The following is a 12434-nucleotide window of genomic DNA, read 5'->3' on the forward strand; positions in this document are numbered from 1 at the left end:
GCCCTAAAAACGCAACGGAACACGAGATTCAATTAGAAGTGTGCGAGCAGTCTCAATAAGGTGCCTATTCTTTCTCTCAGCAACCCCATTTTGCTGAGGGGTATAAGGACAAGATGTCTGATGAATAATTCCCTTAGAAGTCATAAACTGCTGAAATTGAGAAGATAAATATTCTAAGGCATTATCACTGCGAAAAATGCGAATAGAAACACCAAATTGGTTTTTGATTTCAGCACAGAAACTCTGGAATATAGAAAATAACTCAGAACGATCTTTCATTAAGAAAAGCCAAGTACATCTTGAATAATCATCAATGAAACTGACAAAGTAACGAAATCCCAAGGATGAACTAACTCTACTAGGACCTCATATATCAGAATGAACTAAGGAGAAGACAGACTCTGCATGACTCTCAACACTACGCGAAAAGGAGGCTCAGGTATGTTTCCCAAGTTGACACGACTCACAATCTAATGTAGACAAACTAGATAAACTAGGCACCATCTTCTGAAGTTTGGATAAACTCGGATGTCCTAAACGTCTGTGGATTAGATCTGGAGGATCTGTAACTAGACATGTTGTGGAAGGACTGAGTGAGTTAAGGTAGTAAAGGCCTTCTGATTCACGTCCTGTACCAATTGTCTGTCCCGTACTGCGGTCCTGCATAATAAAAAAATCGTCAATAAAATATATACCACAATGGAGGGCACGAGTCAAACGACTAACAGATGCAAGACTAAAAGGACAGCCAGGGACATAAAGAACGGAATCTAGGGTGATAGAAGACAAGGGATTAGCTTGTCTAACTCCTTTTGCATTAGTTTGACATCCATTGGCTAAAGTAACAGTGGGAAGAGACTGTGAATATACAATATTTGACAAAAGTGATATATTACCAGAGATGTGATCAGAAGCGTCGGAGTCCATGACCCATGGGCCAAAAGTGCTAGACTGGGAAACACAAGCAAAAGAATTACCAGAAACAGAAGTATCAGTCTGAGCAACTGAGGCTACTTGTGGAGATGTCTGCTTACTTGCTCGATACTGAAGGAGCTCATTATGTTCTTCTTTAGATAAAGAAAATCCTTGGTTACCTGGAGTCTCGGTCTGAGCAATGTAAGCATTTTTGGGTGGACGACCATGTAAGGAATAACACATTTCACGAGTGTGTCCAAGTTTGTGACAATAAGAACACTTGGGTCTAGATCTTCCAAAACGACCTCCTCCTCGTCTATGCTCCATAGTTTGAGATGCCCGAACATCCATTGTCTGGGATGCAAGAACAGAGGAATCAAGTATCTGTGATGAGATCACTGGTGGACTTGGTGCTGCAGCAAGGCGGAGTAATCGAGAGAATAATTCATCAACTGTCGGGACAGACGGACTAGCCAAAATCTGGTCGCGTACTGAATCAAGATCATTAGGAAGTCCAGCGAAGGTATGAACGAGAAACATCTTTTGTCGCTGCTCTTGTTGTTTTTCCACACTAGCCGAAACTGGCATCAACTTCTCAAATTCCTCCATGACTGCCTGTACTTGACCCAAGTAAGTAGACATATCCAATTCCTGCTTCTTTAAGTTTGTCATCAATGATATCACATCATAGAAGCGAGATATGTCATTAGTGTATAAGGTGCGTGCCTTTGCCCAAACCAAATAACATGTCTGGAATGGACGAAACAAGGGCATCAACTTGGAATCAATAGATCGCTACAAGATGCTACATAACTGAGCATCGATTTTTGCCCAAAGTGCTATTGCCTTTTCATCTCCATCGCTAGACTGTTTGATTGGATGATCTTGAACACCTTGACCTCTACACCATAACTCGACAGATGAAGCCCAAGCTAAGTAGTTTGAACCTCCCATTAAAGGTTCCGAGGTAATAATAGCACTAGAGTTTCCAGAACTCATGTTTCTAGACCCAAAAGCATCAAATCCCAAAGACATTGTTGCAAATTATTGCCAAATAGGAGAAAGAATCAACTGTAATCCACTGAAACAGTGTACGGAAACACAGAAACAGAATACTGAAAACTGTAGCTGCCGGAATCTACTGTAGCTGCCGGAATCTACTGTAGCTGTCGGAATAGTACTGTAGCTGTCGGAATAGTACTGTAGCTGCCGGAAAAAACTCAAAGTTGTCGGAATGAAATGAAAACAGTAGGGGTAGGATCGGAATTACCAGGCGACCCAACTGTTCTGAAGGAAGATTTTCAAAAAATGGCCGGAAGTGGTCGTACGCGCCGGCGCGTGAGCTTATGGTGGCGCGTGGAGGCGCGTGGGGCTGCTTCTGCCGGAGTTGTTCACTGGGGTTTGGTCGCCGGACAGTGACGACTCTTGTGGTAGTGTTGGATTTTGCACAACACTGACAGAAATGAAGCAGATAGAAAACAACCTTAAAAAAAATACTGATTTCTCTTTCCCGGAATCGCTGGAATTTATGCACAGCGATAAGTCTCTCACAATTGCTCTGATACCATGTGAGAAGGCACGGGAGAAAATATGTTATTGATATTGGATGAATGAATAATACTACACAAGAGGTCCTTATTTATAGCTATATTATACAAGGACATACTACTCCTCTACCAATGTGGGACAATACTACACTATATACATGATGTAAATTAACAATAAGAAAACAAGCAGTAACAATAACAAGATAATAAGAGAATAAGCAGTATCAACAGCAAGATAATAAGAGAACAAGCAGTATCAACAGCAAGATGTAGTAATCATATCTGTCAAAAACCGAATACAAGGCTATGTTGACTGACTTAATTATTAGGAAAGATTTGATTCTGAGTCAGATTTGATTTTATTCAGATTAATTGTAATTGATTGTAAATTGATTGTAATTTATTTTCCTTCCTAAAATAGTCATAGGACTTAGTGTATAAATACCTTTGCTTAGGGATGTAAGAAATACACAGAAATATAAGAAGCCTTTTCTTCTTCTAAAAAATCTACATGGTATCAGAGTCATTGCTGCCATTTTGAGGTGAGTTATCTTCCTCGCAGCACTAGGATTCCGTTTTTATCAAAGAGGTCGACTTTTCTCACTGTTGGTGGCTGTCCACGACACAAACCCCTTTTGGTTCCGTCGAGACAGATTTGTTTTCCGGCGAGACAAATTATTTTGAGCAATTTTCTTCAGATTTCCTTCTGATTGGGCAGAAAATATAGAGACATTCAAGGAGACGATTTCTGGAGAAATTATCTTCGGATGAAATTCAGCTTCTTCGTCGCCTCCGAGCCAAACTTGACTCCGCTAATGTTGCCACATCCAATTATGTGCAATCAGGTACGGCCTTTGCTACTCACCTTAATTATTGGATTGTTGATTCTGGTGCAAATAGACACATAACAGGCTCTTCTAAAGGCATTCAAAACTATTCGCCGTGTCTCAAAGGAGATAATGTTAAAATAGTCAATGGGTCTTTAACATCTATCTCTGGAACAGGTTCTGTCGTTTGTACTTCTAATATTAAACTATCATCCATGCTCCATGTCCATGAGTTCCCTGTCAATCTTTTATCTCTTAGTGTCATCACCAAAGCTCTAAACTGTAAAATCGAGTTCTTTCCCGATCATTGTATTTTTCAAGATATTCAAACAGGGAAAAGGATTGGCAGTAGTAGATTGCATGATGACTTGTATATATTAGATGGAATTCAAAACTCTGGTCAGGCCTTTTTTGGGGAAGGTAAGGATGTCAACCAAGAAATAATACAGCGGCATAGACGGTTAGGACACCCATCATTCTTTGTTATGAAGAGGTTATATCCTGATTTGTTTTCAAGGACTCAATTTGAATCTTTTTTCTGTGATGCGCGTGAATATGTCAAGCATACTAGAAACTCTTATCCTGTGAGTGATAATAGAAGCACAACTCCATTTATGACTATTCATTATGATTTATGGGGTCCTACACAAACTGTTTCTTTGTCTAGTAGTCGATGGCTTGTTACTTTTATTGATTGCTGCACTAGGATGACTTGGGTATATTTGATAAAAGCCAAAAGTGAAGTTTTTTCTTATTTTCAATCATTTCATAAAATGATTTGTACTCAGTTTGATGCCAAAACAAAAATCTTGAGAACTGACAATGGCAGCGAATACATGGATAAAAGATTTGGTGCTTATTTGGAGTCCAATGGGATAGTCCATCACACTAGTTGTCTTTATACTCGTGCACAACATGGGGTCGCTGAAAGAAAAAATAGGCATGTGTTAGAAGTAGCATGATCTCTTATATTCACCATGCATCTACCAAAACCTTATTGGGGGATGCTATTCTTGTGGCTACCTATCTTATTAACACAATGCCACTTAAAACCCTCAATTTTCAAAGTCCTCTTGAAGCTTTAAAGGGTAAGAATGAATATACTGTTCCTCCAAAGGTGTTTGGGTGTGTTTGCTTTGTCCACACTAGAAATTCTGGGAAACTTGATCCTACAGTTATAAAGTGTATTTTCATTGGGTATTCTCTGACACAGAAAGGTTACAAATGTTATCATCCTCCCTCTAGGAGATCATTTGTTAGCATGGATGTTACTTTTCGAGAATCTGAGCCCTATTTCAGTATTACCCCATCACCTTTTCAGGGGGAGAGCAGTAAGGGGGAAGAAGTGATTCTACCTAGTTCCCACTACCTAGTGAAATTGGAGAAAGAATTCAGGGGGAGACCATTGGGCATTTGGATAGGCCTGATTTGAAAACTTACTCAAGGAAAAATAGAGCAGAAGAAGTCATCATGCAATCTACCGAAGCTGAACCTTCTTCTACCGGTGAGTTATCTACATTTCCTAATGAGTTAGATGAACCTATTGCTCACAGAAAAGGAGTCAGATCTTGCACCACCAAACACCATTTATCTAATTTGTCTCATATAATTCTCTGTGTCCCTCCTATAGAGCCTTTGCCTTGTCTATTTCTTCTGTGTTTATTCCTCAGAATTAGAGGAAAGCTTTTGCAAATCCTAAATGAAAGCAAGCTATGATTGAAGAAATGAAGGCATGGTCAAAAAATGAGACTTGGGAACTTGTCACTTCACCACCAGACAAGAAGTTGATTGGCTGCAAATGGGTCTTCACTATGAAGCACAAAGCTGATGGCTCGATTGAAAGATTCAAAGCAAGATTGGTGGCTAAGGGATTCGCTCAGACTTATGGAGTGGATTATCAAGAGACATTTGCCCATGTTGTTGTCTTGTGCAGCTAATCTTGATTGGGACTTGCAACAGTTTGATGTGAAGAATGCATTTCTTTATGGTGACTTAGAAGAAGAGGTGTATATGGAGATTCCTCCTGAATTTGATACTGCACAAAGTCAAGGAAAGGTATACAGGTTGAAGAAAGCCTTGTACGAACTGAAGCAATCCCCCAGAGCTTGGTTTGACAGATTCTGCAAAGCAATAATCTCCTTTGGTTACCAACAAAGCAATCATGATCACACTCTCTTCATAAGACATCATACGGCTAAACTCACTCTTCTCATAGTTTATGTTGATGACATAGTAATGACATGAGATGACAAAGAGGAGATGGCCCGATTGAAGAAGTTGTTGGCACATGAATTTGAGATCAAGGATCTAGGAAAATTGCAGTACTTCTTGGGAATTGAGGTTGCTAGATCAAAAAGAGGAATCTTTATTTCTCAGAGGAAGTATATTCTGGATCTCCTGAAAGAAAGTGGTATGACAGGTTGCAGACCCGCAGAATCGCCCGTTGAAAGCAATCACAAGTTACAAAGCGGAGTTGGAGAGTCAGTTGATTAGGAGAGACATCAGAGGTTGGTTGGAAGACTCATTTATCTCTCACACACTAGACCAGACATAGCCTATTCAGTTAGCCTGGTGAGTCAGTTCATGCATGATCCCCAAGATCCTCATATGCAAGTTGCCTTTCACATTTTGTGGTATCTAAAGTCTGCTCCTGGAAAAGGTCTACTTTTCTCCAAACATGATCACCTCCAAATAGAAGCCTTTACAGACGCAGATTGGGCTGGATCTCTGGATGAAAGAAGATCTACATCCGGTTACTGTACGCTCGTAGGAGGAAACTTAGTTACTTGGAGAAGCAAAAAGCAAAGTGTAGTTGCTAGATCAAGTGCGGAGGCAGAATATAGAGCTATAGCCTAGGGAGTTTGCAAACTGTTTTGGCAACAAAAGCTACTAGAGGAGTTGAGGCCGTCGGAAAAAGGAAAACTTTCCTTGTACTATGACAATAAGGCTGCTATCGGTATAGCTCATAATCCAGTCCAGCATGACCGAACAAAGCATGTAGGAACTGATCGACACTTCATTAAAGAAAAAATTACAACTGGTGTCTTGAGTTTGTTTCATGTGCCATCGGAAAAACAGTTAGCTTATGTGTTTCTTAACAAACAGACTTTTCATACACTGGTTTTCAAGTTGGGCATGTGCGACATTTTTGCACCAACTTGGGGAGGAGTGTTGATTGACTTAATTGTTAGGAAAGAATTGATTCTGATTGAGAAAGATTTGATTCTAAGTGAGATTTGATTTTATTCTGATTGATTGTAAATTGATTGTAATTTATTTTCCTTCCTAAAATAGTCATAGGACTTAGGGTGTGTTTGGTATAACGGAAAATGTTTTCCGTGGAAAATGTTTTCCAAGAAAATATTTTCTTGGAAAATTAGTAGTCTTACTCATTTTCCGGTGTTTGGTATGCAAATTAAGGAAAATAACTTCTCAAGAGTATTCATAAATAATTTAGATACAATAGCCATAAAATTTCGAACCAACAAACTTCCGAACCGCTAAACTTTCGAACCCGTAAACTCTATAATTTCTAAACCCGCAAACTTCCAAATACATAAACCTCCGAACTCATAACTTTGGAACTCGTAAAATTTCGAACCAGTAAACTCAAAAATGAAAAAACCAGAACTGAAAAAATATATATTAAAAAAAAAAAATTGCCGTAAGGGTGGTTTGAGGAGGGGTTAGCAGGATGGGTGGTGACGAAAAAGAAAAAAAAACTGAAATCTGAATAAAAAACCTTTTTGGAGAGAGGAGGTGGGAGAGGTGGGTTAGGGGAGAGAAGGGGGAGGGGCTTGCGGTTAGATGTGGGGGTAGGTGAAGTTTTTGAAAAATGTTTTCCTAACTTTTTCTAGGGAAGTTATTTTCCTCCAATTTCAGGAAAATGTGATATCTAGGAAAATAAAATGGGAAAATATTTTTCGGAAAATGTTTTCTATCATACCAAACACACCCTTAGTGTATAAATACATTTGCTTAGGGATGTAAGAAATACACAGAAATACAAGAAGCTTTTTCTTCTTCTCAAAAATCTATAGGCTAATTACTAATACTACCGGTATATGGAAGACACACACTCGACTACTTACTAACCTTCTACCCTAATTCTCGACCTCCAAACCTTCCTATCAAGGGTTATGTCCTCAGTGAGCTGAAGCAACACCAAGTCCTGCCTTATTACCTCCTCAGTACTTCTTTCCTACCTCTACCCCTCTTTAGACCAACCGAGGCCAACCTCTCACACCTGCTCAATGGGGTATTTGTGCTTCTTCTCTTCACATGCCCAAACCACCTAAGCCTCGCTTCCCGCATCTTGTCCTCCACCGAGGCTACTCCTACCTTGTCCCGAATATCTTCATTTCTAATCTTATCAATCATGGTATGTCCGCACATCCATCTCAACATCCTTATTTCCGCTACTTTCATCTTCTGGACATGAGAGTTCTTGACTAGCCAACACTCTGCTCCGTACAACATGGTAGGTCTGACAACCACTCTGTAAAACTTACCCTTAAGTTTAGGTGGTACATTCTTATCACATAAAACACTGGATGCGAGTCTCTATTTCATCCACTCTGCTCCAATACAATGAGTAACATCCTCATCAATCTCCCAATTTCCTTGGATAATAGACCTAAGGTACTTGAAACTAACTCTCTTAGGGATGACTTGTGTATCAAGCCTCATGTCCACGCCTGCACCATCAGTTTCGTCATTGAACTTGCACTCAAAGTACTCGGTCTTGGTCCTACTCAACTTAAAACCTTTAGACTCCAAGGTCAGTCTCCAACCTCCGGTCCTACTCAACTACTTAATATATTATCTTGAAATTAAAAAAGAAAATATTCTAATAGATAAATACTCTCTCAGTGCATGCGTTACGAGGTTCGAGAAAGCCATAACAAAAAAATACACTAGCACATAAAAAGTCTTCCACCAGATTGAAACTCAGATAGGAAGTGAAGCATGATTAGGTGAAATATTTAAACAAAAAGTAATGGCCTGGATATAATAGAAAAATTAAGGAAACAAAAAGTTCTCCAAAGAAAATCGCAACAAGAGCAAAATCTATTTTCTTCTGTAAACTCTTATTTAAACCACTTCCAATTTATCACACAAAGGGACATTATCATCTTCCACTAATCATCACAGAAAGAAATATGTCGGGATACTCTCATTTTACTTATCATGCTTAGGAAATTAGCTCGTAGTATTACTTTTAGTTTTCAAAATAAAAACATCAATACCCAGCGTTGAAGGAACAAACTGAAGATTTGGTAACAAACTCAATAATAAAAAGAACAAAAAGGATTCCTTTTCATTTAATTTTTCAGTACTAGGTTATTTTTAACATTTATATGTTAGTTAACCTTCTAACTAAATTGATAAATTACTGTTTTTCATCTTCTACTACTATCATGGGCAATGCATAAGTGTCCAAAGTTATTAGAAAAAGAGGACGGAGATGAGAAAATATTGCAGCCTTTTCTCCATCAGCAATGTACCTAACCAAAATTCAGTGTTACTGTTTACTGTCCTTTTTATCTAAAATGGTGCTGCCCTACGTGTTGGAAAGATGAAACACCTTATTAGCACATAACATGTTTTAAAGCAACAACTTTCTGGATACATATCAGAATGAACAGAGAACTTAAACCAAGAGAAAAATGGCTATATGTAATACGCAAAGCACTTACTCAACAGATAAACAGAGAAACAGTGAACAACCAAGAATTATCTTTGGAGCCGATAACAAGAAATACACAGTTCAATAGACAAAACTCATTTTGTTGGCATGCTGATCACATGATAAATCTTAAGCCATGACGCTAGTAAAAAGTTCTTCAAGGTTTATTCTCTGCCCAGTGGACTACTGTGATCTCACTCTTTTTGTTGAAACCCATAAGGGGGAATGACGTTTACGTTTGGCTCCAATGGACATTTTGGTGGAATATTTTTTTTTTGGTTGGGGGGAAAGAATTAAGGATAATGACATCCACGCAAGTATCCCAACTGAAAAATACACAGATATTTTATATAAAACTTTTCCAGACACCAACTTAGGAATTCAAAGAACATGGTTTCACATACTCACGTTGTAACAACAGCAGGAAGCCCTTCAGGGATTGCTGCAACAGCCAGGGCAACTGCAATCTAAACAGGGAAGACAGAAATACTCATTGTCAGTTATACGGTCAAAAACCAAATCAGTCCATGTAAGAAACCAAGGACAAAAAAAGGACTTACTGGAAAATGGATAACAAACATAAGATGCCCATTATATCAAACAAACAAATAATCCCATGAAAGTATCACTCATAATGAAAATAATTGTTCAAACTCACGAATCATGTAATCTAAGCATCATCTGTTACTTTAAAGTTTCCTATGAATTGTTTAATAGCTTTGTGATAGGGGTATAAATTAAATGGATCGGCATGTGAACTACTGGCTCAACTTGGTGTTGATTTGACCAAGCTCCTCTTTTCATGCTTGAGCCAGCTCAAGTACCACATACAGATTTCATCTCAACAAGAAGGGTATTTAGTTTGAGTTAATGTGAAGGATAACTGAAAGAAATCAATCAAGAGAGAGCTGGAACTGACTTATGCTTAAAAAACATGAAAGTCTTAGACCTAAACAGCATTCCTTGAAACAGAGGAAAGTAAATTTGGTTAGACATCACTGCAGGATATGTAGTTTATTGCTGTCCTATACACTATTATAATCCAAATGCCCACATGGGATGTCCTTGCGATGGAAGAGCTGGAGTGACTTTGATACTAGGTGAATTCTTCCTACCTGCCTAAGCCTTGGTGGATAGAGTTACCTAGTGCCTGTGTCATTAGGGCCTAGTAGATAGCCAATGGATTAGCCAAAGTACGCAAACTGTGGACAACCGTTATCAATAGAAAAATATAAGACAAATGGATGAAGGCCATGACCAAAAAAATGGGCATTATAATTTGGTCATTGGTCTTGAATTTAACTACTCAAAGAAAAAAAAAAGGGACAAAGTTTCAATTAAGATTTGGAGAAACCCAGGATCATATTCTCTGATTTAAAGGTCAGAAAAAGCATCCATAATGTTGGTTTTATCTCTAATATCTACAGCTTCCATTCTTCATCTTTGTAATGCTAGTCGATCCCTCAATATGTACATCACTCTTAATCTGCATCAGCTCTTAACAATAAGCCCGAACGCCTGGAAGGTTGAGACTTACAACTGTGAGAAAGCACGGGAGAAAATATATTATTGATATTAGATACTCAATACAATACAAGAGGTCCTTATTTATAGTTATACTCTACAAGAACATATTACTCCTATTCCAATGTGGGACAAGACTACATTATTTACATATCTGTAAACTAACACTCCCCCTCAAGCCGATGCATACAAATCATATGTACCGAGCTTGTTACATATATAACCAATACGAGGACCAGTGAGGGACTTGATGAAAATATTTGCAAGCTGATCATTCGACCTCACAAACTTTGTAGCAATCTCTCCTGAAAGTATCTTTTCTCTGACGAAATGACAATCAATCTCAATGTGTTTAGTTCTCTCATGGAACACCAGATTTGATGCAATATGAATGACAGCTTGATTATCGCCGACTGATTTCACCAAATTTCAACTCCTTGAGCAATTGTTTTGTCTAGACTAGCTCACATATTGCCATAGCCATTGTTCGATATTCTGCTTCTGCACTAGACCGAGCAACGACATTCTGTTTCTTGCTCTTCCAGGATACCAAATTTCCTCCTACTAAAACACAATATCCAGACGTAGAACATCTATCAGAAGGTGATCCTGCCCAATCAGCATTTGAGTATCCAACGATCTGCTCATGACCTCGATCCTCAAACAGTAACCCTTTGCCTGGAGCCGATTTTATATACCGAATAATGCGGACAACTGCATCCCAATGATTATCACAGGGAGAATTCATAAACTGACTTACAACACTCACAGGATAAGAAATGTCGGGTCTAGTCACTGTGAGATAATTTAATTTACCAACCAGCCGCCTATAGCTTGCAGGATCGCTAAGGGGCTCCCCCTGTCCTGACAGAAGTTTAGAATTCAGATCCAACGGAGTGTCAACAAGTCTGCAACCTATCATCCATGTCTCCTCAAGAATGTCTAAGCCATATTTTCTTTGAGAAATAACAATACCTGAGCTAGACTGACCAACCTCAATACCTAGAAAGTACTTCATCTGCCTAGATCCTTAGTTTGGAAGTGCTGGAAGAGATACTGCTTCAGATTGGTAATACCATCCTGATCATTGCCAGTAATAACAATATCATCAACATAGACTACCAGATAAATACAGAGACTTGACGCATAGTGCCAATAAAACACAGAGTGATCGGCTTCACTACGAGTCATGCCAAACTCCTGGATAACCGTGCTGAACTTACCAAACCAGGCTCGAGGAGACTGTTTTAGACCATAAAGTGATCGACGCAAGCAACATACAAGGTCACGAGACTCCCCCTGAGTAACAAAACCAGGTGGTTGCTCGATATAAACGTCATCCTCAAGATCATCGTGAAGAAAGGCATTCTTAATGTCCAGCTGATAGAGAGGACAATGACGAACCGCAGCCATGGATAGAAAAAGGCGGACTGATGCGACTTTAGCCACGGGAGAGAAGGTATCACTGTAATCGAGCCCAAATATCTGAGTATATCCTTTGGCAACAAGACGGGCCTTAAGTCGATCAACCTGGCCATCGGGACCAACTTTGACTGCATAAACTCAACGATAACCAACAATAGATTTACCTGAAGGAAGAGGAACAAGCTCCCAAGTACCACTTGTATGTAAAGCAGACATCTCGTCACTCAGAGCTTGTCGCCATCCTGGATGAGACAACGCTTCACCTGTAGACTTAGGGATGGAAACCGAGGACAAAGAAGATATAAAAGCATAATGGGGAGATGACAAAGGATGATAACTTAAACCGACATAATGGGGATTAGGATTAAGTGTGGTCCGTATACCTTTCCGAAGTGCAATCGGTGTACTAGGAAGAGACAAGTCCGCAGTAGGAGCAGGGTCAGGTGCAGGACAAGAACCAGTTGGGCTTGATGTAGGGTGCAGACGACGATGATAAGTCAAGAGTGG

At 39.2% G+C, this 12434-nt stretch overlaps 1 protein-coding gene across 2 annotated transcripts in view; it reads right to left on the minus strand.

Annotated features, from left to right (window-relative positions):
- The window catches only part of LOC107814435 (calcium-transporting ATPase 3, endoplasmic reticulum-type), a 108174-nt gene that overhangs the window by 57668 nt on the left and 38072 nt on the right, over positions 1-12434 (minus strand). For both annotated transcript variants that reach the window (XM_075221674.1, XM_075221676.1), the window contains one exon: positions 9387-9445. In XM_075221674.1, coding sequence (XP_075077775.1) covers positions 9387-9445 — 59 coding nt within the window. The remainder of the gene's footprint in view (positions 1-9386; positions 9446-12434) is intronic.

This window comes from Nicotiana tabacum, chromosome 9 (genome assembly GCF_000715075.1).
Source record: "Nicotiana tabacum cultivar K326 chromosome 9, ASM71507v2, whole genome shotgun sequence".
In the NCBI taxonomy this organism is placed as follows: Eukaryota; Viridiplantae; Streptophyta; class Magnoliopsida; order Solanales; family Solanaceae; genus Nicotiana; species Nicotiana tabacum.